The sequence below is a fragment of the Fukomys damarensis genome, unplaced genomic scaffold, assembly GCF_012274545.1.
Source record: "Fukomys damarensis isolate Sample0158 unplaced genomic scaffold, DMR_v1.0_HiC HiC_scaffold_18, whole genome shotgun sequence".
NCBI lineage: Eukaryota > Metazoa > Chordata > Mammalia > Rodentia > Bathyergidae > Fukomys > Fukomys damarensis.
Window position 1 is genome coordinate 1,277,648 of NW_022900930.1, and position 24,363 is coordinate 1,302,010.

Here is a 24,363-nt window from a genome sequence, read left to right on the forward strand (position 1 = left end):
TGTGAGGGCTCTGCTGCTGCGCCAGAGGATTTTGGGGCACGGAGGCCACAGTGAGCTGTGTGCAGGTGGAGGGGAACGGAGAGGTGATCTGAGGTTGCTTCATCTCTGGCACAGCTCTGAAATCGGTGCGGGTGCCTTTTTAAAAAAGATAATGAAAAGGATTAGAGTGTTTTTCCTCCTTGCATCTGGTAAACTATGAATCCTAAGAACTACCTGGGTAGAGACCTAAATTTAGACTGTAGTAAAGGAGGGAATGCTTAGAGCAGCTTTTTCCTTTCCATCTGTGCCACCTCTTTCTGAGTTTGTGCGGCCACCCTGGGTCCTTCTCTTATGCTGTCTGCCCTGCCCCTGAGCAAGACAGGCCTAGTTGCTTCAGCTCTGCCCGGCTTCTGATTCATTGATTCCAGATCATATATTTTCAGCAGCCCTTCCTCCCACCTGGTCTCTGGGGAGCCCTGGCTATCTGGAGTAGAAAAGGTTGCAGGTGCACTGGCCTGGTAGCACGTGTGGATGTCTGCCAGGGAGGTTTTCCTGCTGAGGGAGTCCGCGTGGGGGCCAGCTGCTCTCTCAGTGTGCTCTGGTTAAGTCCATCCCGCAGCAATACTGGACTCCAGTCAAGGCCACACCTCATGGGCCCTGTTAAATAGGACAGAGGGTGGTGGTCACATCTTCACTGGCTCACAGGCTCCCGTCCCGCTCCACCACAGCTGGAGCCCAGAATCCCCCACTGCTCTACCCCTCCCCTCCAACTGTGCATGCCATGCCGCCCTCTCTCCTGTTCTATTTTCTATAATTTTTAGTAGTTTCAAACCATGGTAAAGAAAAATACGAAGACTTCATATCTCCCTCGCCTGTGTTCTCTGTGACCATTCCGTTCTGTGTACGCTTCCTGTCCATCTGTCTGTCCGTCCACCTGTCCATCCATCCATCCAACACATGTGCCATAATTTCCTGTCACCCCTAGACATTCCAGTGAGCACCACCCGGGAGTCAGGACTCTTCCCCCACACTTACTTCCACACCCCTGCCATGCGGTCCACAGACTCCAGCAAGCTCTTGCCCACCACCCAGCAGTCTGTCTGCCTCCATCCTGCCCTTCTGCTCGCTCTCCCTCTCCCTGCTCTCCAGCCCCCAGCCCCAACATCACCACCTTTACCACCCTCCCTTTCTGTTCAGAATTCTTTCTAGGAATGTGCCTCTCCTCAGGCAGGGGTCACGCCTCCCCGGTGCCCTCCAGTTCGGGTTAGCTCCCCAGCCTTGCCGTCTCTGTTTCCAAAGCATTTGTCCCGTGCTGTGACCCTCAGCTGGGTCTGGCTGTGTTCCTGCTGACTGGACTAGGCGGGGCACTCTTGTTGGGAAACCTTGGAAACTGTGCTTCCTCACCACCCCCTGGGATTCCCCTGCTTCACCAGTAGAGTCAGTGTCACTTTTCTATGACAAAGCCATAGATGCTTCCTTGTAGATGATCAGCATACTGGTGCAGGAAGAAAACGTTCCTTTCCTCATCAGATTTCAGCCCCCGTGCTGGCGTCTGTTGGTGACCTCTGCCTGTGTGCACTGCTGTTATGGTCCAAAGAGTGATGCTCCATTTCCTTCATGTGCTCTGCATTTATTCTGTTGAAATTAAGCTTTTCATGTTCCTGCACTGATTTCTGTTTTCATTATCTGTTTATGCCTGTTTGGACTCCTGCGTTCCTATTCCAGTTGCTGGTTTTAACCCTCTACTCTCATAACTTGGCAGGCAAGTGTAAACTTCAGCAGTTAGAGCTTTAGGTGCATTGGTTTCTTCGACATGTCTCAGCACCCTCTGAGTATCTCCTGACTTTCTGCACGAAGTACCCCAGGCCACTTCTGGAGTCCCCCGGGTCCTGTTAGGGAGGATGGTAAGTAGACACCAACGTCCACTCCACCCATGTGCCCGTTGCTTCTGGTTCTCAACAGAGAATCCAGCTAGAGCAGGAAAGTGGGATGTTAAATGTGAAGTTTAGGTGTGTAATCCGTCGTCTGTGTGACATCCTTGTCCTCGTCATGAGCAGCGCCTCCTGGTTCGCTCTTTACAGGCTGCAGGGTTAGAGCGGAGTGATATACCAAGATACACTTATCCAGCCGGGGGTGGCACATACCTGGGATCCAGCTCTCAGGAGGCTTAAGCAGGAGGATCGCTACAAGTTGGAGGTCAGTTTAGGTATCGAGGAGCCCCTCTTCCCCACCTCTCAGCCACTCTGGGCCCCTCACTCAGCTTCTCTGACACTGCTGTTGGACTTGTCCTCCCAGGACTCCCGGTCTCTCCTGCCCCATCGGAACTTCCCTGGCCAGTGTCCCCTCGCCTCTGTGCCTGGCGCCCTAGCAGGCAGCTCATCTGATGTGCAGCACCAATAGCAGAATACTAGGTGTCGACGAGTGAGAAGGTCGCGCTTGTTGGCACTGTACTGACACGTCGGCCTGCGTCACTGCACAGGACCAAGAAAAGCACAGAGTCCTGACATAAGGCCTTCGGGGAGACGGGGAGGGTGGTGTTCCACAGAGCCAGTGAGATCAGCAGCCGGGAGGGAAAGTGCGGGGTTGTGTGACTGCCTGAGAATGTAGGCATCTGCCTTTGAAGCATCTTGGAGACCTTCGGGAAGGCATGGAATCTGAGGACGCTGTGTGAAACCCTTCCTCTTCTCTGCCAGGGTAGGAGTGACATTTCCGATGACATGTCTACTGTATTTGTACATTTGGAGATCAATCAGTGTAACCAGGGCAACCAGAGGAGCCAAACAGAGGCATAATTTACTGAGAACAAATGTCTGGAATTGTGTGTATTTTGCCAATGAAATTCCTCACAGTTGGTGCAAGAAAATACTCCAAATTAAATCATTCAGGCTGAATGTGGCTTTTTTTTCTCCTTCTTAAGAATGTTAAGAGAAACACAGCCTGGCTGAGATCTCTTCCCCCTCCTGCCACACAGATTGCTTCATAGAAGAACTCCCAAAATTGACATTTTAACTGAGAATGAGCAAAGGCAGATGAAAAACTCTAAGTGTGAGTACTTGGCATGAATATTTTGGCCCAAAGGGGGCCTAAAAGGATCATCTGCTGTTTTAAAACCACGTATAGGAGAGCATTCGGAGCCAAGTGGCCCTCAAGCCTCAAGAGAGGAAGGTGTAGGATGCCGAGGGCTCCGAAGACCTTGCTCCCACCTGAGAGTGAGAAGGAAGCTGGATAATCTATAAAGGGATCGTTTTTCCTGAACCCATCCAAGGTCTAAGGTTGCAAAGCAACCAAGTAAACTGAAGTCCAGAAAAAAAACCCTGGAGGTGGGGGCCACATTGGCTGTTTCAGCTTGGGCAGGGTATGGGAGGAAAGGCAGCCTCCATCCAGACCCAAAGCTTAGAAACTCAAGCCGGGCATGGTGGCACACCCTGTAATCTCAGCAGAGGGAGGCAGAGGCAGGAGGATCACTGCAAGTTTGAAGCCAGACTGGGCTCCATAGTGAGTTCAAGGCCAGCCCGAACTACTTAGTGAAAACTTGTCTAAAAAAAAAAGAACAACAAAATAAATCTTTAAAACTCCTACAGGCCAAGGGTGAGCCAGTATGTGTGGGGCAAGCCTGAGTCCCTAGGCCTCATGGGTACTGGACACCTGTGAGGCGCCCTCAGGGCCATAGCCAGGTATGCAGGTTGTGGGGGCCCAGGTGAAGGAGGGAGTGCCCCAGATCCTCCTCCTGGGAAGCTAAACACACCCTCGTCCCTTCAGAGCAACGCAGGCATCTACTATCCTGCCTGTACTTCCAGGGTGGGGACAGGAATCCATGCCACCAGAAGGCCATTGCTAATGGCAGCAAAAGCCCTGGACCAGGGCGTAGGAACAGGAACTGCCTGAGGCCTGGAATTCTACACAAGTGTCTGAGGCCAAGCAAGAAATCCCCACCCAGGGTCCCCAGACACGAGGCAGGTCTGGCTGCCATGGCAGTGAATGGAAGGGGTGCTAAAGACGTTCTTTGTTTTTTGTTTTGTCTTTTAATGTTTTACTTCAAGCTCGGGTCTCACTGAGTCGCTAAATTGCCCAGGCTGTGTTTAAATTTTTGATCGCTGAGCCCACCAGAGTGCTGGAATTCCAACCATGTGCTACCGTGACTAACCTGCTTAGCATGGACCAGGTCCTGAGTTCTCTATGACCAGTATCAAAAAGAATTATGTTTAAAGTACCACCTTTGAGGTCCAGGTGCACAAAGTCTGTCTGAGCCTGCAGCTGGGCCAGGACAGATAAGAAGCACCTGCTGCCTCCAGCCTAGACCACTGTGGCAAGGAAAAGCACATCCCACTTGGAGAGGGGCAAGGGCAAAGGAAACCCCATCTGAGGGATGGGAATGCAGAGAGACCGAGGAAAGCTGAGGGAGATTGAAAAGCCCTCTGGTTCCCTGGCTGACATGCAAAGCTCAGGGTGACCACAGCCTGCTGCTGAGAAAGTGGAGGCCAGGATACCCTGCAGGTGACAGAGCCCAGGTCAGCTCCCAATGGTGCTAATGATGTCACAGATGAGGAAACGTGACCGTTTGCAGCGATAAACCCTACTGACTTCAGCCTCTCCTCTGCTCTCACACGATATCTGACATTCAGTGAAAACTTGTAACACACATAAGTAAGAAAAAGTCAAACCATTGTCAGGAGACAGAGTAACCAACAGGACCAGACATGGAGCTGAGGGAGCTGTTAAATGAATGTTAAAGCAGTGGTGGCGAACCTATGGCACACGTGCCGCAGCGGTCTGTTGGGATCACTGACAACTCTAAAAGGCTCGCCATTGCTGTGACAAAGGCTCTACAGGGGAAAGTGGATCATGTCCGTGCTGGTGGAGAATTTCAACAGAGAGGGGAACTCTAAGGAAACTGCAGATGAAGTACTAGAAATAAAAAAGTGTTTCTCAGTGATGCTCAGTCTTCAACAGGCCGAGCAGTCGCCACTGATGGCTGAGGGGAGAGTCAGAGAACTGAAGGATGAATCAAGAGGAATTATTCCGATTAAAAGAGAAGGGAAGGAAGAGTAAAGAAGAGATAGGCCAGAGCAGGACCATGGGATGAGCTCAGCATCTGACACACATGGAACTGGGGTCCTGGGAGAAGAGGCCCCCAGGAAGCTGGCCTCCCTGCAGGGAAAGCCATGTGGTTGAGAAAATGGCCACAAATAGTTCATGCTTCTTTCTCAGCCTCCAAGTTAATGGAAGCATTTCTTCTCATATTTCCCCGTTTCATTTTTGCTTCCCTTCTATACCCTGTTATTTGAGCAGGGAAATATGCGGTGTATCCCTCTCCTAATCCCTGAGAAGCCCGTCTGCCATGTGGCCTTGAGAGAAGGGACTGGAACGTTGGATGGGATCACCGGGGAAAGGCGAGATTCAGCAGCTTGCCTTTTAGTTTTGGCAGCCGGCTTACACTGGATTTAACTGAGACAAAGCATATGGTTCCTGACTTTGAAGGGGTGGGAAATTGCAGTTCGTCTCAGTCACAGCAAAGAAAAAGTGGTTCACAGAATTTACATCTCTCCTCTCCCTTTGCATTTGAGCAATTAAAAATGGTCTTAAGAAAAATAAAGTATTATATGAGGAGTTTATGGTGGAACAGTCTTGGATTTCACAAGTGACCTCCTGTCCGCCCCGGTGCTCATCTGAGAAGACAGTGGTCCGAGTGCCTCGATGTCTGTGGGCCTGACATTCGCCTCTGGACATGTGCATCCTTTCCCTGCACTGCCCACCAGCCTGGTGCCCAGCAGGCCAGAAGCTGGAGAAGTCCTGATGGGTGGACCATGTGCTTGTGCCTCTGCAGAGCTCAGCGGCCCTGACAGGACATGGGCTTTCTCCGTGAGGAGGGCTGGGTGGAGAGCGTCCCGGGGTTAGCGCGTGCCTGTCACACTCAACTCAGACCCAGCTTCTCATCTCACCCTTGCTGATGAACCTGCAGCCTTGATGCCTGACTCCTTGGCCTTGAGAAGGCCTCTGAGAAGCTCCCGAGGGCCCTCAAAGAGCTGTGTCTTCCTCCTCTGTGCTGCTTCTGGTTTTATCCGTGCCATCTGGGGCAATATTCTTTAATTTGCTTTTGTTTTGAATGAATCTCTTTGCTCCCTCTAGGACTGAGTTGTTCAAGGGAACAGCTTTGGGTTTCATCCATCTGTGGGGCACTACTGGGCATGGGAGGTTCTCGGTACACGTCTGTTCAGTTTGATTGAGTAGATGCTCAGCACTGAGGGCTGCAGGGATTGCCACTGAGGTGGAGACAGTATTGTCACTGTCCTGTTGCTTGTGCATACATTCCTGGGCCTTCTCACATACCCCTATTAGCTGTGCCGTCCTGTGCTCCTTCTGTGGCTCCGTCAGACAGTAGATGCAGGTTACCATAGTCACAGGCGTGGAGGTAACTTAGGGAGACTTTGCTGAACACAAATTAGTTAAAATGAAACAAAAAGTTAAAAGAGAGCATTGAACCAGGACCTGGGGTGGAGACTGAGTAAAACCGAGAGCAGACCGTTGCAGACCCACTGGTAGGCTTTTCTTAGAGATCAGCACCTTCTTCCAAGCTTGAGGATGGAGTTTGTGACCCAGGGAGGAAAGAAGGGGATTTCTGTGGACAGGGCCATGAGTCACACCCTAGAGCTGAACTAGAGCACAACCAGACCATGGGGCTCATTCTGGAGACAGAATGTTTGCTCTCAGCTTCTTGGTAGTGAAAGGGGGAAAGTATCTTTTCATCATCTGATAAAAAGAAGTATACTAGCTCCTAGGGGGCAAACCCCAAACCTTTTTTCCCTGGGAAAAAAAAAAAGGCTTTGTGTGGCTGTGCCCTAGGAAGGCTGTGTGACGTTAGCCTGCCATGCCTGTTCTGGACCTTGATTTCCACGGCCAGGCTTGCCAGCTCCCGGCTCGAGGCCTTCAGAACTGAGCCGCCCTAGTGGCTGCCCCTCCTAGAGTCAATCTCTGCAGTGAACCGAAGACAGCAGCTGCTGCCGCTGCCACCAGTTCCCATGACATCCCGAGGTGACCCTCGGTGCCCAGAACCTCTAAACCGTCTCAAGAAGGGTTGCCTGGATGATGTGTGCTAGCTCTCAACGGCGGCAGTGCTCTGGCGAGGAGCAGGGGCTCCTGTGGGAAGAGCTGCTCCAGGGAAGGTTCAGTAGCAAAGCTACAGAGCGGGGACAGCAGGTGTCCTCAGGGCCTCTGCAGAACCTGTCACGTGACAAATTGCTTGTGCCTGAGTTTATGTTTTGCAAATTGAGTTGAGAGGAATGGGTTGTGTTTGCTATGCTCTTCCACCTCCCCCAGCCTCCTAGTGAAGCAGACAGTTGTCTGCCTTCAAGCTTGCTCTCTGCCTTTGTTATCAAAACTGGCTATGAGGGCCGGGGATTTAGCTCAGCAGTTCAGTGGCCTGCCTTGCAAGCGCAAGGACCCGAGTTCAGTCCCTTGTACCAAAAAACAAAACAACAACAAAAAAAACTGGCTATGACCTGTCTCTGATCTGATAGATTCATTCATACTGGGGTGTGAAGAACGCACACAGCTTCAGGCCCTGCAGTGAATGGTGCACAGAATTTCAGGCATTTCGCTGAGGACACTACTCCCCGACCTCCGTGCGCACGCATGGACAGTGCACACCTGTGCTGCTACGACTGGCTGTGCCGGCAGGCAGTGATTTGACAGCTGTACTCACGGGTTTCTCAAAGTGCAGGCATGGCCTGATCTGAACAGAGTGCAGGTAGTTTCTTTGCAGCCACCAGCTCTCTTTTCTGCACCTGTTTAACCTGCCCTGCCAAGGCTTTTAGGTAGAGAGTTCTGCACACTTCTGTCCCCTGTCATGACTTAGGAGACTTTCCTTTGCTGGTTAATGCAAAGCAGTGAGGCTAAGCTGTTGCAGGATAATAATACTTGGCCACTGCCTGGAAGGAAATTGTTTTATGTAGCATGAATTTTCTGAAAATGATGCCTGGACCAGGGAGATGTAGGAATTTCAGGAACCGGCTGGGCTGGAGATAGTTGGCACAGGTGAGTCAGTGACGGTGACCCTCACAACCACAATTAGCAGCCACTCCCCTACTGTGTTGGGGGTCACCTTTATTAGGCACAGCCTGCAGTGCCTGTGTGCTGTTCCCTGGAAAGGAAGGAGCTGGAACCAAACATCCCAGCAGGAGGCAGGAAGGAGGAGGGGGAACTGCTGGGAGGAGAAGAGAGGGGAGGAACATCGCATACGCTGGGGTGGAGATGGCTCACTGACTGTGGTCCTGCTCTGCGCAGACCCATCCCATCTGTCAGAGCCAAACATTCTTTCCACCACGCCATCAGAATTAGCTGCGGTCTGAGTCATGTCAGTGCTTTCATGGCAGCCTCTGCTGGCAGGTTTTGGGACCTGGAAGCATGAGGGTCAGGATCAGGAGGGTGATCGCACATCCTGAGGGTTGCTTTTTGTGGGCGCAGTACAGTCCCACCAGGCATGACTGGAACTCTGTTGCTTAGTGAGGTCCCAGCTTTTCCTGGTCACTGCTGTGAAATCTTACAAGAGCACTGAAGCCTTACCGTGGGTTTGAATTATATGAGGTGCACTTAAGTAGGCCCCACCTCTTAGCGGCTACACTGTCAGGGGCCTTTGGGGGACACTTCCAAACCACAGCCGTTCCTGATGACTGTCGAGATCGGAACTTGGAGCTCCCCACTGGTTTTGGGAGAGCTTCCCCACCTTAACTGATGCCTAGGAAATGTGGTCTTGTGACCATCCTTTCTCCTTCCCTGCTGTTCTGGTCCCCATACTCCCACCCGCATAGCGGTGCTCAGGGAGGCTGGAGCACTGTGCGCTTGAGGGAGCAGATGCTCAGCACCCCTGCAGGCCACATCAGAGCACTAGAGCCCCTCCTCGCCTGAGCCCCTCGGAAAGGCGGGGTGCGTAGCTCACTAAGCCATGCTTCCTGCCCGTGTCTTTGCAGAATGGCCTGAATGGCTTGCATCTGGCCTCCAAGGAAGGCCACGTGAAGATGGTGGTTGAACTTTTGCACAAAGAGATCATTCTAGAAACAACAACGAAGGTATGTCTCATGGGAAGTGGGGGCTCTTTGCACTAAAAATTCTAGGCTGTTGGGGTCCTCTCCTGTTATCCCAGATACTGGCCAAAAAGCCAGTTCTTTGTGAGAGAAATCTAGACATGGGTCTGAGCTCGTCTTGCCCTTCCAGTTGTCTACTGGGTCGCCAAGTCCCTGACACCGCCTGAAACACGGAATCCTGTTTCCAGAAAGATTCAGTGGCCCTTTACTTTGCTCATCACCAGATTACAAATCTGAGTCTCTGACCTTTTTCCTGGTGGCTCCTTTGGCTGTTGATGCATACAGAGACCTGGAGTCCTACAAGCTTCTCAGTCAGGAGGCTCAGGTTCAATCCCAGCTGAGGCGCTTCTCTACTCTGTGAGTTTGGCCTTGTCTCAGTGTCTTCCCGTAACATGAGGAGCATAATAGTCACAGTGCAGTGGTGTACAGAAGGTTCACATACACATATAGGAAGGAATCCATAAATATTGGTGACTAGCTATTGAGGGCTGTGGGACAGAGTCTAGTTGCATTTCTTAAACTTGTTAAACAGGTACAGGTAGGATTTAAAAAGCAAAAGTAATCATTAAACAACAACAAAAAACAATCACCTGCATTTACTAGCGGAAGAACTGTCTGCTTGACTTCCCCTTTCTCTTTTGCCCCTGCTCCTCATGTTTGTTACTTGAGTTTCCCCCGGCCGTTCATTTCCCGTCTGTTATTTGGTAAGTGGGGTCTCACACACAGCCTCAATTTCAGCTCCTTGAAGCAGGCATTTTGCCGCCTCTCAAGCAGAGAACACAGAAGAACAATATGTAGAGAACACATATAATTTACGGGTATGAAGTGAACTACCAAAATATTATGAAGGTAGAATCATCTCTCATAGTAAAATTTTGTAATTTTCATGTCATTTCCCCAGTGTGAAAAGATCTCACTTGCGCTCATTGGTAAAATAAACCAAACTGCTCCTTCTGGCATTAGATGGGGACTTTTTTTTTCTAACCCTGTTGCCATCCTGTCCTTCTGTGAATGAAAGGAGGCAGTTATTATTTTTTTGATGCTCTCTTGTACCTGGCTGCAAGCAGTGTACCATCTGACAGGCTGTGCGCGGGCCGGGTGGCCTCTCTTCCCTGGCATTTCCCCAAAAACTGTGCAACATTATGCTTCAGCACTTTTGCTCTTTCCAAATTCCCCTCTTTTATTGTTATTTTGCAGTGAACACTTGGTGTATCTTTTTATTTATAACAATTTTAGGAGCCTGTGTGGTTTTGGAATGCCATACAGAGGGAAGGGGGGAAAAGGGAAACTCAAACTGTGGGCTACAGAAGATGTCTAACAGATTGAGGAGTTGCAGTGGGTCTCCCAAGCCTGGGAAGGATTAAAAATATAAAAAGCAAGAAGCCAAAAACTAATCCAGGTTCCTAAGCTGTGCTTAAAACTGTAAAAGCAGGGGGTAAACACTCCAGCTCCCCACCCCACCCCACCCCTCCTGCCAGCCCCTGAGGGGCTGGCAAGCAGAGCCAGCTTTCTCCTCCTGCAGGCCAGTGCTGCAGGCTCACTCCCCTCTGCTCACCTGCACTGGGTACTGATTCGGGCCTCTCCTTTCTATGGCTCTGTGAGTCCCTGAAAATGGCTACTTGTGAATCAAGATGCAGCACAGTGATCCCTCCTGTTCCTTGGAGGCCCAATTCCTCCACGCTGAGGGAGGGGCAGGGAACATAGAAGGTCACAGCCTCTTGGCTCCCTGGCCCAGGGCCAAGGTCTTCTTCAGCTTAGCAGGGTGCGCGCGCGTGCGTGTGTGTGTGTGTGTGTGTGTGTGTGTCAGGGTTATGGTGCATGTGCACACTGGGGCCATAGGCTCATTTTCCAGGATCTCCCCTCTGTCTCACTTCTCACCAGCGCTGCCCTCATCCCTAATGGCATGAGCCAAGATTTGCAACCTGAGTGGCACAGGGACTGCCTACCAAAGCAGAGAGGGCCTCATTTCCCCGTGGGTGGAGGACAGGGCCGGGTAGACTTCAGGCAGGAGGATTACAGGGAACGAAGTCTGTGACGTATGTACCTCCAGGGCAGTACCCAAGTCTCAGTTACCCTCATGCCTGGTCTTCTGCCCAATGTGCACTGCACAGTATGTGAAGGCCTGGGCTTGACATCCCCAGTGCGCAGCTCAGTGCCCCGGCCCCCAGTGGGGCTTCTGGTGCCCACAGGCCTGCTCTATTCAGTACCATAAATGAACCCGACCCAGGTGCCAGAGGTTCTCCAGTGGGCTCTTCAGACCTCCACGAACAACTGTTAGCTAGCATCTAGCATTTACTTCTGAGGTTTATTCTCTGAAGAATGTTTGATGAAGAACCTTTGTGCCTATCAAATAGGACTTAGGAGAAATGAAAGAGTTTTGGGGGCCAGGGATTTAGCTCAGCGGTTCCTCTGCCGCCTGCCTTGCAAGCGCAAGGACCCGAGTTTGATCCCCAGTACCAAAAAAGAAGAGCTTTGGGAGGCAACAAACAGGAAACTTCTGCCGGACACAGGCTTTGGCACCTACATAAACCAAAATTTAAGAAACAAAGACCCAAGCTCCTGCCAGTCCCCAGGTGCCCTTCACCTGTGGACACATGGACAGCACTCACCATGAGGTGGCCACAGAGGTTGGCCCGGGCCACTCAGTTTCCTCTTGGTGAGAAGCTCTGTATGCAGGTGACGATAACCGCAGTCCAGGGTTGGGTTAAGTCCCCACTTGTCACCTCTGGAGATGATCAGTACACACTAATGGAGTTCAGTTTTAAAACCACACACACTTGTCTTTTGCATCCTGAAGAACTAGTTCCAGGCTGCCCACAGGTACCAAGATCTAGGACATTCAGATCCTTTCTATCAAATAGCGCAGTATTTGCTCATAACTTCCACATATCTTCCAGTAGACTCTAAATCATCTCTGGATGACTTGGGATGTCTAATGCTGTGTAAGTGCTACATCAAGAGTTGTTACATGGCATTGTTTAGCTAATGATGACAAGGAACAGAGGCTGTACATGTTCAGTACAGGTGCCGTACTCCAAGGTTGGTTGAATCCTAGGATGCAGGATCCGAGGCCTCAAGGGGTAGACTGAACAATCAAACATGAGGTCAGCCGAAATCGCTGCTCCTTAAGCAGTGCAGAGACAGATGGGTCTGGCTGAGGTCCTGGGTTCTCCACCTGCCCTGTTTGAAGGGAGTTCTGAGTACAGCATGAGCCCAGAATGTTCCTGCATAGGGAAGCCAGTGCAGGTGGTACAGAGCACAGTTTGGGCCACGGTACTGGCCTTCTCACTCCAGCCTTCTGAGAAGCTGGGGAAACAAGCAAGCTCAGGAACACTACCTCGTTCAGCTTGTTATTGGTTCTTATTTTTCAAAATGTTAAAACAGTCATGTGCTTCATTTTTCTCCCAAGCTTTATTACCTCTGTTTCTCTCCTCTGCGATATGGTGAAAGCTTGTTCATTCGGTTTTCCTTATGAATATTTTGAGTCTTCTTTCTTTCTTTATATTTCCTTTGCCATCGATGTTCCCCAGTTTGTTTTTGTATTTTCCTTCTCTTCCCCGGACATCATGGAGTACTTCTCACCCTTTCTTTTCCTCTACCCTGCTCTCCCTCCCGTGCTCTGTGGCCTTTGTCCCCTCTGGCTCAGCGTTTGGCCCTTAGGAGAACAGGGTTGCAGATCCAGGACATCCTGCCCCTCCCCAGCTCCCACCTGCCAAGGGCTCTTGCTGTGCTAAGTGGAGCTTCAGGTCCAAGAGGCCAGCCTGCCTGCAGACCTTGCGGGCCTGCTTCATGATGGGGGAATGGACTGGGAGTCAGGTGTGCACCTGTTCTTGTGACGATGCTATTGACCACACGTTACATAGAAAATTTTCTCCCTATGCTTTCAATACTATTACGAGATGTGTGATGAGCCAGGAGCATGCATGCTCACTTTCCACCTCTTGTGACCATGAGCAAAGGCTCCCGGGACCACAGCCTTGCCCCTGAGCCCATCGGGGAACTTCCTCTGTCCCCCACTCTGTGTTTCAGAAAGGGAATACCGCTCTGCACATCGCTGCCCTCGCTGGCCAGAACGAGGTGGTCCGGGAGCTGGTCAACTATGGCGCCAACGTCAACGCCCAGTCCCAGGTGATGCCCCGCCTGCTCCTCTTTTCTGCCATGCAATGGGAATGAGGCCGCTGCATACACACACACACACACACACACGCACACACACGCACGCGCACACGCACGCACACTGCAACAGAGTCTAGGGTTATTAGCACCGTGTTATTTACCCTTTATCATTTTTTCATGGTTTTTCTACGCATTGGGATTGGGTTGTTTTGGACCCCGTGTCTGTTCAATAGATCAGGCACATATTTTTAGTTATGGCTCATTTGGGAGATAAACTTTGTGGATGCTGGGAGGGAGTTATGAAGAAGGGAGCAAAATCAGAAGGGAACAGAGGTGAAGGGGAGCTTCCCTGTCCTGGAGACGTGGCCCATTTCACATCCCTGACCCTTGTGGGCTGATGTGAATGGCTTTTCCTTGGGTTTACAGAAAGGCTTCACACCCCTGTACATGGCAGCACAAGAGAATCACCTGGAAGTGGTGAAGTTCTTACTGGAAAATGGAGCCAATCAGAATGTGGCCACAGAAGTGAGTACCCTGCAAGACGTCCTGGGTATGTGACGCCATTGCCACACATGTTGTAGGGATATCGAGGGTCACTACAGGTCACGGAACTGGTCTTGGGAGCCCTTGGTCCCTTCGAGTAGATGAGAGACCAAGTCAGGGGTCTCGGAAGGCCCATCACGTGGCAAAGAGGTGACGCTGAACTCAAGGACGCCACTCCCACCACAGTCCGCACAGAAGGTTGGCCGGTGGGGTGCGGGGTGTGTCGGGCTGACAAGGCTGCCTTGGGCCTTCCGAGAAGAGGTCTTGTTGCAAACCCCTGGCACACCCTGGGGCAAGTCATCTTGTCCTGGGAATGGTAGGACTGGGCCAGATGGAGCTGAGGTTTCTCTTGACCCTTGACACTGTATAGCTCAGCGACTGTATGACCCCACTTCATGGGGTCCCAGAGTACTCAGAGGAATATGCACCTGAGGGAATTAATATTAGTAACTCACAGTCCAGTGCCCTAGGCCTGAATTGTTTTGTAGCATGTGGTAGGTGTTCAGGAATACTCTGCCATCTTCAAAGATCAATACTGGTATTAGAAGATGGGATGTGAGGGAGCTTAGGCAAAAAAAAAAAAAAAAAAAAAAAAAAAAAAAAAGGAGTAAAAAGTCTCTCATAAACTGGCTACAGTGGTTCACAAACATGATCTCAGCCCTCTGGGGGTTCTGAGGCAGGAAGACTGCAACTTAGTTGCAGCCTGGGCAACTTAGTGAGTGACTTAACAAGGTTCTGCTGCAAAATAGAAAAAATTAAAAATGGATAGGAATATAGCTCCGTGCAAAGGCTCTAGGTTCAATCCCCAATGCCTTAAAAAAAAAAAAGATTCTCATAGCACATTCGGGCTGGAACCAAATGTAAAGAAAAATGAAATGATAAGAAAAATCACTGCAGACCCTGTGAGAAGATGGATCAAGCAAGTGGGACCCAGAAGGCCCTGGGAAGGAGGCGGTGTGTAAGCTGAGCCTGTGGGGGAGAGGGGTTCGCACACAGAGCAGCACCCTGGAGGAGGCGTTTCAGGCTCAGCAGAAGGTCTGTGTCTGGTCTCCAGGCCCAGCAGACCTGTCTGTTCCCCTCCTCGCAGGACGGCTTCACTCCACTGGCCGTGGCTCTGCAGCAGGGTCACGAGCACGTGGTGGCCCACCTCATCAACTACGGAACAAGAGGCAAGGTGCGGCTCCCCGCCCTGCACATCGCGGCCCGCAACGACGACACTCGGACGGCAGCCGTGCTGCTGCAGAACGACCCCAACCCAGACGTGCTCTCTAAGGTGAGGCTGCCGGCCGGACTCTGGGAGCCTGCAGTGGGGTAGAGGTCCCACGCATCCCTGCACATCCAGGGTCCCTGTGCACACCCACACAAGCCTTCACGGGATGGGTCCCAGGGTCCGGCAGGGCAGGAGATCTCCGGGAGCCTCGGGAGGTGTCATTCGGAGCTTTCATCTCCTCTACCACTACTTCTTTCCTTGGCAGGAAGGAAGTATCCTTTCCACACGGGGGCCGGGGAGTGGGGAAGGGGTCCCTAGCAGGCCTGGCCAGTTACTCATCTGAACAGTGTGATCTTAACAGGCACTGCCGACCCACTGCCGTACCTGCAGGCCGTGCTGTCTGTGAGAGTCGATTTGCACTTTGCTCCTCACCCCTGAGCTCGGTCTGGGCCGTGGGTGCCTGGGCATGGGGGTGGTGTAAGGAGACACATGGGATCAGGGCGGTCAGTCTGCCTTGGGCAGGAGCTGAGTCATCTTAGGATCGTGAGCTCTACACACCTTCATTTATGAATGCGATCTCCTCAGAAGTAGCCGTCCAGGGGAGCAGGCTAGGACTTGGGGTAACCTTGTGAGCTGAAGTGTGGTCACCCAGAGGGGCACCTCACTTTGGAACACAACTTGCCACAAGTGTCTCTGGCCCCGTCAAACTCTGTTGTACGTCTCGGGTCCTCCGGAATCCCGGGCTGCACTGCGGAAAGGTGCTGGTGGGCGCAGGTGGCGAGTTTCCTCTCTCTGTTGTGCACAGACGGGGTTCACCCCGCTCCACATCGCCGCCCACTACGAGAACCTCAGCGTGGCCCAGCTCCTCCTGAACAGGGGTGCCAGCGTCAACTTCACCCCGAAGGTACTCTCACTGGCTCTTGTTCCTGTCTGGAGCCTCTTGCTCAGGCACCGTGGAGCCATGCATGCTGCCCAGAAGCCTAGGGAAAGCAGCCTGGTACTGCCAGGCCCCTAGTCATCCTGAGGGCTCGAAAACACAAGAGCACATTCCCCTGCTTACCATGGGAAGCATGGACTCGGTTCTCAGATACGCGGCTGTCAGCTTCCCTCGGGGGTGAGGATGGGGCTGGGCTGCCTGGGGGATCGGCTGCCACACCCCCAGGCCTCACGGGGTCCTCCCGGGGAGAGTCGACCCCACGTGGGTCAGAGAGGCTGTAGGTTGGGCACGGGTCAGTGTAGGGGCACACGGTGCATGGGGAGGAGGGCCCCGCCCTGACCACCCTGCTCCTCCCTCCAGAATGGCATCACCCCACTGCACATCGCCTCCCGCAGGGGAAACGTGATCATGGTGCGGCTCCTGCTGGACCGGGGGGCACAGATAGAAACGAGGACCAAGGTGGGTCTCCTGGTGTCAGGGGGGGCCTGCAGCGGTGGACCCAGGTACAAAGCTGGGCTGGCTGGGAAGCGTCAGCAGATCCTCGTGGCCTCTGACGGGCGCCTCCGGGCTTTCTGTTTCTCACCGTCTTTTAAAGGACGAATTGACACCACTCCACTGTGCAGCTCGGAACGGGCATGTGCGCATCTCAGAGATCCTGCTTGACCACGGGGCACCCATCCAGGCCAAAACCAAGGTCTGTGCCTGCTTCCTGGGAGAGGCTTCAGGTCACATGCACTGGGAGGCATTCCCATGTCTGGAAAGCAGAGGTGCTGCTACAACCAACATGCATGTAACATTTATCGCCAAGCTTGTCACATAGGAGGCCCTCATTATGATCTAGACCAAAGCTGGCAAGCTTCTTATCTAAAGGTATTAAGTAAGCATTTTTAGGCTTTTCAGGCTGCTCTCTCTGTTGCAATGATTAAAATGTGCCAATACAGTGGAAGAGCAGCCCTGAACAATATGCAAACTAGCGGCTGTGTGTCAGTAAAACTTTATTCCCAAACTCAGATAGCAGGCCACATTCGGCTCCCTGGCTGAAGTTTGCCTACTTCTCTAAATCATTCTGTATCTCTTTCATTCTAGCTCCGGGAAAGACAGGAGCTAAGAACCCTAGAAATTTGTAGAGCTTGGGCCAGATGGAAGTGAAACTAGAAAGAAAAAAGCCTGACTGGGCAGCATGGTCACACATGTCTGTAATCCCAGTACTCTGGGAGGCTGAGGCAGGAGAATTACAATTGAGCCCAGCCTGGGAAGTTTAGCAAATTAAATGCTGTCTTGAAGTAAAAATAAATAAATAAAAAGGTTGGGGATGTATGAAGGTCAGCATGAAGGCCCTGGGTTCGATCCCTAGTACAGCCCAAGAAAGAAGGGAGGGAGGGAGGGAGAGAGAGAGAGAGAGAGAGAGAGAGAGAGGAGAGAGAGAGAGAGAGAGAGAGAGAGAACAGTAGCAAGGCATAGTTGCACACACCTGTAATCCAGCACTCTGGGTGGCTGAGGCAGGAGGATTAAAAGTTCAAGCCAAGCCCAGTCTGGGCAACTTAGCAAGACCTTGCCTTAAAATTAAAAATTTAATTTAAAGAGGGCTATATACGTAGCTCAATGCAAAGACCCTGGGTTCAATGCCCAGTAACACACACACACACACACACACACACACACACACACACGCTGTTCTTCTCAGACTCATTAGGAGCTGAAGCAAAGCTCATTTCTAGGTTCTAATATGAAAATTTGCATTTCCATGAGGGGCTAAGGCTGTAGCCCCACAGTGCTGTCAGTACCTCCTCCATATCCTCTGCCTCTTCTCTGGGGGTGACTTTTAAAACCTGTTACATTAAAGCAAGGCAGAAACCAGGCCCACTCACAGCTATGGACAGGGCAAAGAACAGCAGAATTTAGACCTGAGCAGTGTTTTGCCTCCTTCCGTCCCTCAAGACCACCTTGATTAAGGACTGCTGAACATGTTGCCTGCCTTCCCTGGGCGCTGGGGGCATTGTAGCAACCTTAGGCACGGTCCCTATCCTAATTAAGAAGCTGGTGAGTCGGAAGGAAAGGCACATACGCCTCTAAGGTGCTGCCACATGGCAGGCGCTGCTCAGTCAATGTGGGAATAAGGCCTCCTTCTGAGGTACAGATCAGGGCCTGGGCTGTACAGGGGAGGCTTCGTGGAAGAGGCGCATGGCTGCAGGAAGTGGACGATTTGGCCTGATGGGAAGGAGAATGTTCTAGTCCAAGGCCAGCAGGAAGAGGGAGGCTCACTCGGGATCCAAGTTGGAGGGTAGGAAGGGACATTGTCACTCCAACTTGTCACCTGGTGTCAGATCCAGGCCCCATTGCCCTGAATTTCTGTATTCTGTCCCTAAAAGCCTTTCTGATCACTTGTTTTTCTTTTTCATCCAGAATGGCCTATCCCCAATTCACATGGCGGCTCAGGGAGACCACCTCGACTGTGTCCGGCTTCTATTGCAATACAATGCAGAGATAGATGACATCACCCTGGACCACCTGACCCCGCTCCACGTGGCAGCACACTGCGGCCATCACAGGGTGGCCAAGGTCCTTTTGGACAAAGGGGCCAAACCAAACTGCAGAGCCCTGGTGAGTCGGTGGCGATTGGAGAAGGGGCTGCAGGGCCCAGGGCAGAGGGAGTGGCCCAGAGCTGCCAGCCCAGGCCACGGCTGGCACAGGTGCCCCAGCGACACTGCTCGTGGTCAGGGCTGGGTCTGTGCCCTGAAGAGCTGACTCACAGTGTGGATATGGGCTGGGGCCCCGGAAGTGATAGCAGCTGCATCAGGCTGCCTCCTGCAACCCCGTTCCTCTCCCTCATCACCCAGGCATCCGTGGGCTCGGCAGAGAGCAGGTGCTTGGCCCCTCCTGCTCTTGCCCATTGCCAGAGGAGAGCGAAGGGCCTGGAGTCCCCCAGAGCAGCAGAGGGTGGCTCGTGATGCATTCGCTCGCTGGTGTCCCTGGAGCACTGGCCGCAGCCCCACCCTTGGCTGTCTGAGGTTGCCAACTGCTTGGTGGCTGCCCTGTGTGGTCCTGTGTGCCCTCCCTGGCCCCCACCACTGGGCACTGTAGCTTCTGAAGTGTCTCTGCACGCTGCCACCGTGAGGGGAGGGCACAGACCGTCCCCCGTCTCCCTAAACCACTTTCCCTTTATTGAGAACCAGGCCCTGAGGGGATAAAGCCTGAAAAGACAAACAAAACTGAACAAACAAAAAGCCCTGCCCCCGTGGAGTTTCTATTCCAGAATACCACACTTCAGAGCAGAAACCCATCTCACTCGAACCATCTGCAGTTTCGGGGCAAAAGGAACATGATTTACTTCTGAAAAGTACTCTTTATTGTAAATTTAGCCTCAAGGGAGCTTTGCAGAGCTGAGCTGGCTCTCAGTGCATCCAGAAATGTGATAGAATATTTTTAAAAGGTTTCTACACAGTATGTTCAGGAACATGCCCTATACACAAAGCAAACAGGTACCTGTTGTGTGATTTACTCTTATAGACATCACAGATTAACCTGCAGATGTGCATTTATTCATTGGTTTGGGGCATCAGGGGCTGCTGTCCTGTCCCCAGGCGCCCCTGGGCTAGTGTGTAACCCTGAAATCTGTCTCCCTTCGTGTGGGGCTGCAGAACGGCTTTACCCCCCTACACATTGCCTGCAAGAAGAACCACATCCGGGTCATGGAGCTGCTGCTCAAGACGGGGGCTTCCATCGAAGCAGTCACCGAGGTAGGGCATGGACCCTGGCTCCGCGCTGGCCTTCCTCACTGAGCCTCGCCCTCTCCGCGAGCTCATTCTACTTCAGAGGTGCCTGTGGCTGCACGAGTGTGTGCATGTGTGTGTGCACAGTGTGCCTGGTTAACAGAGGTGGGACTGAGACAAGGGGACCTGTGTCAAGTCTCAGAGAGCTTTGCAAGATCCCGAGCAATTCTTTTGAGTGGTCGAAGTGGACCAAATCTTCCCTGCAGTGATTTTGCTCCCTGGTCCTTTTTTCTGAGAGCAAACCTGCCTCACTTAGCTACTTCCTCTTGGAGAAGCAGCCACAAGCACCGCGCGTTAGATGGAAGCCCTAGGTGTTGCTGCCCTGTGCTCCAGGAGGCCCCACTCACTCGCGCTGTTCTTGTCTCTTCCAGTCTGGCCTGACCCCTCTCCATGTGGCCTCCTTCATGGGCCACCTGCCCATCGTGAAGAACCTCGTGCAGCGGGGGGCCTCCCCCAATGCCTCCAACGTGGTAAGCCTGTGGGGACAGTGGGGGTCCTGGTGGGGTTCCTGGTGGGGCAGCTCTGGTAAGGGCTCCCGGAGTCTCCCTTCTGCGGATAGAGGTGAAACTCTCCGATGGCAAAGGCCTCGGACGTGGGTCACACATTTCTCTGTACCAGTGGTGGTGAGCCTGTGGCATGCATGTCACCGAGGGCCATTTGGACCATTGAAAGCTCTGAAAGGTTCGCCATCCGTGCTCAAGCCAGTGCTCTCCAATTACATTTGTCACACATCTGTGAGTCTTGGAGGCTTTATTTTGGACAGTATTTCGGAACTTCTGTGAGTGTTATCTGGAAACATGTTTACATTTTTGAGTATTCATTAGCTCTGAGATTTACTTTTAAGATTACCTAGAACACATAACGAACATAAGCATGCACGCACACGCACATACCCACATGCAGCAGGCTAAAGGGCTTTGTGCTGGAGCAACTCCATCTCTTGGACAAAAGCCTACCGAGCTGCCCCAGCCTGACACTTTGGAGTTCTGCATATATCCCCTGACAAGCCCAGTGTGTGTTAGCAGTTCTGTGACTTTGTTATTTTACAGAAAGTAGAGACCCCACTACACATGGCAGCCAGAGCAGGGCACACAGAAGTGGCTAAATATCTGCTGCAGAACAAAGCCAAAGTCAACGCAAAGGCCAGGGTGAGTCCTGGGGCTGGGAGAGAGGGGCCTGCAGTGGACGCAGGTCGAGCCAGGGAATCCATCCTCACTAGAGGCTGGGCCTTGGGATTGCAGCTCTGTGATCACCTGTCACTCCCATGTAGGTCGCAGGAAGCTCAGATTCTGCTCTGCAGGGGCTTTGACGAGGCCAGAGAATTTTTTTTTTTCTCTTCAAAGTTGAATTTCTATGGAATAACAAAAGTCCAAGGAGTGTTTATTGGGCTGTTGATTACTCGTGGGATGAGGGAAGCCGCTTTTGAGACAGTGTCATCAAGGATGATCAGTCAGGACCCCTTGTTATAAACATTCGTGAGGTGTGGGGCAAGTGACAGCAGCTGAGTTTGCAAGTGGACGGTCTGTTCATCTGGCTCCCCTGATCGCAGTTGGCAGAGACTCCCCTTGTGGTTAGAACCAGATCTGTTTGGGCCACGCCTTCCTGTGAGCCCAGTAAAGCAGAGGTTTCATCTGTGGAGGCCCTGTGCCATCATCCATAAATAGTAAGAGGAGTAACCTTCCCCGTCAGCAGTTCAGGCTCTCCCATGACACCTGGTAGAGAGAAAATCAAACTGAGGACAGGAGGGCGCCTAGAAAGGACCGCGGAGATGGCATAGCATTGGGGTGTACCGAGTGTCTGTGGTCATGAGACACTTTGTGAGCACCACCTGCTTGGTCTTGACCCTGACTCTCTGAGGGAGATTTCGTTATTCCCATCTTCCAGATGGGAGGGCTGAGCGTTTGAGCGATTAAGTAGCAATAAACTCTCTTGAAGAGTTGCCCAATTTTAAAAGCTGGACCACATTAGTTTGGGTAACTCAGAGATGTGATTCCAGTTCCAGCTCTGTATCTTCTTGGCCTTGAAATCTTGAGAAAGGGACTTGGCCTCTCTGGCTGGGGCAGGAAAATCACAATTTCCAATCCAGCCTGAGCAACTTTGAGATCCTGTCTCAAAACAAAAATTTAAAATAACAAGGGCTGTGGTTGTAGCTCAGTGCAGAGGCCCCCACCTCTCCCTAGCAACCCCACCCCCGCCGAAAGCTGGCTTGGGTGACATTTCCTGTTCTCTGCTGTCCTTCTGGGGTCCAGGACGACCAGACCCCCCTTCACTGTGCAGCTCGAATTGGCCACACAAACATGACACAGCTCCTGCTGGAAAATAATGCCAATCCCAACCTGGCCACCACAGCCGGCCACACGCCCCTGCACATTGCAGCCCGGGAGGGCCATGTGGACACGGCCCTGGCCCTGCTGGAGAAAGAGGCGTCTCAGGCCTGCATGACCAAGGTACAGCCTTCCCTCTCCTACCCTGAATGACAGCAGGAGTGCTGGGCGCAGCGTCAAGTGCCTGTAGTGCACTCATTCAAGGCCAGCCTGGGGTAGGAAGACCCCAGCAGCTGGGCCAGGGTGGCACCCCTAGGACTGTGGTCACTGAGCCCACAGTGTTGTCTGCTCTCCAAGAAGGGGTGGGGAGCCATGCTCTGCACCCATGTGGGCTTTGCGAGTACCTCCCAGGCCAATCACAGGCAGGAGTAAGACTCAGCCCTGCCTCCGTGAGATGACAGTTGGTGACAGTCCCCACGGTGTGCCCCGTACACAGCCACAGATGGTGGGGCCGGGGTCGGGGTGGGGTTGCACTGTGGGCTCCTGGGGTTTTGGCCTCGGTGGGCTCCCTACTGAGGTTTCCTTCCTCCGACTGGCACCCCCATGCTGCTAAATGGGGACAGTGCAGGGCGGACAGTGCCAGCTCGGGGGTCCTGATGGCCTGTGTTTCTCCTCAGAAAGGATTTACCCCTCTACACGTGGCAGCCAAGTATGGGAAGGCACGGGTGGCCGAACTGCTGCTGGAGCACGGTGCCCATGCGAATGCTGCTGGCAAAGTGAGTGTGGGCAGAGAATCAGGATGGGGGGTGCGCTGTTGTGAGTCCCCTCCTGCCGGGCAGCCCTGATGGGTGGAGAGCTGTGTAGGCACAGCAGCCTCTGGAGAGAGAGAGCCGTCTTTTCACCAAGGGCCCTGTCCTGTGGGAAGGACATTCCCTGGGCCCCCTGAGGGGTGAGATGCCCCTGGGTCCTGCTGGATGTAGCTTTAGTGACTCCCAGGCAAGACTGGCTTTGGACAGATTTTTCTTTTTAAGCACTATTTTAGTGATTAGGGTGCTGGGAATAGAACCCAGGCCTCACGTGCTCTGCCTCTGAGCTAGGCCCCAGCCCAGCTTTGGATGGGTTTCTAGCCAGATTGCACCCATATAAAGTAAGTGTTGGGGATGCCTGCATCCCCAGAGGGTCCCCTGTGGCGGGTACACCTCAGTGAGGGCTTCCTGTCTCCTGTATCCTCCTCTGCAGAATGGCCTCACACCCCTGCATGTGGCTGTCCACCACGACAACCTGGACATCGTGAAACTGCTGCTGCCCCGGGGCGGCTCCCCACACAGCCCTGCCTGGGTAAGGCCCTCCGGTGCGGTGCTCGGTGCTCGGTGCTCCTTCTCACCTCTGACCTCACTCCTCCTCGCATAAGTGCTGCTGTCTGGGGACCAGGACAGGGATGGGGTGTGGTGACACCTCCCACAACAGCTCCTTCGGGCAGGTGGGATCTGCTGCACTCACAGAGCGTGTGTCCCAGGTGGCTGTGTGCCCCCCGAGTCTGGTGATTGGGCCGTCACAGGTCAGCGTGCCTGCAAAGTTCCTGAGCCTTGGTCCAGGAATCCTGCCCCGGGACTACAGATGGGGGTGACTCTGAGCTGGGCCTGTGGTCATCCCTGGAGGAGCTGTGGGGGTGCAGGGATCCTGGGGGACCCATGAAGCCAAGCCTCTTCTGCATGTGTGTGATAGACACAAAGCCGGTGGCTTTCTTTGAATGAGACACACCTGCCTGTACCTCTCCCATGGTGGACAGGCATCCAGCTTGCTGGCCTCTTGTAGGAGGCCAGGACAGGGTAGAGAACAAGACTAGGACAGAGCCAGGTGGAGGGAACAGGTTGCCCTCCACCCACGGGACAGCAGCAAGGACTGTGCAAGGCTCTGTCTGCAGCACAGGACGCTGTGGGGCCGGTGGCCAGAGCAGAGGTACAGGGCACACCAGTCCTGCCCCCAGGAGGCTGCAGAGAAGGAAGTCCAGGGGTGGGGGACCCTGTGGGCTTCTGGCAGCAACCCTCAGCCTTGGCGGGTGGAGTCCGTGCTGCGCTTCCATGAGTTTTCCCTGCCTGGATCAGATGCTCGTCTCGACCTCAAGGCATTGCTTCCCGGGCTCCCGGGGCTCCTGTCCCTGCTGCTGTCATAGCAGCCCCACGTCACTGTGCAGAGGGAGCATGTGACCCTAAGATGTCGGCTTACTCCTGCTTCTAAAAATAGGAAGCCAGACTTCCCTCCTGCTCCTCCTCCTCCTCACTCGCCTGCTTGTACAAAAGGAGCCGGAGCCAGGTCCGTGGTATTTAAAGAGAGCTAAATGCAAGCATAAACCCTGTGCAGATGGGTTTTGTTTCCATGGCAAAAAATAGTTCCCAAAGTAGTCTGGCGGTTTCGTAGAACCTCACATGCAGATCGCTGCACACCCAAACCAAACCCCCCCCCCCCC

At 52.9% G+C, this 24,363-nt stretch overlaps 1 protein-coding gene across 6 annotated transcripts in view; it reads left to right on the forward strand.

The window, feature by feature from the left end:
• Ank1 (ankyrin 1) overlaps window positions 1-24,363 on the forward strand; it is a 199,635-nt gene that overhangs the window by 125,728 nt on the left and 49,544 nt on the right. For all 6 annotated transcript variants that reach the window (XM_010617122.3, XM_010617123.3, XM_010617125.3 and 3 more), the window contains 14 exons: window positions 8,943-9,041; window positions 13,086-13,184; window positions 13,599-13,697; window positions 14,803-14,988; window positions 15,731-15,829; window positions 16,223-16,321; window positions 16,458-16,556; window positions 18,266-18,463; window positions 19,501-19,599; window positions 20,004-20,102; window positions 20,682-20,780; window positions 21,882-22,079; window positions 22,574-22,672; window positions 23,136-23,234. In XM_010617122.3, coding sequence (XP_010615424.1) covers window positions 8,943-9,041; window positions 13,086-13,184; window positions 13,599-13,697; window positions 14,803-14,988; window positions 15,731-15,829; window positions 16,223-16,321; window positions 16,458-16,556; window positions 18,266-18,463; window positions 19,501-19,599; window positions 20,004-20,102; window positions 20,682-20,780; window positions 21,882-22,079; window positions 22,574-22,672; window positions 23,136-23,234 — 1,671 coding nt within the window. The remainder of the gene's footprint in view (window positions 1-8,942; window positions 9,042-13,085; window positions 13,185-13,598; window positions 13,698-14,802; window positions 14,989-15,730; window positions 15,830-16,222; window positions 16,322-16,457; window positions 16,557-18,265; window positions 18,464-19,500; window positions 19,600-20,003; window positions 20,103-20,681; window positions 20,781-21,881; window positions 22,080-22,573; window positions 22,673-23,135; window positions 23,235-24,363) is intronic.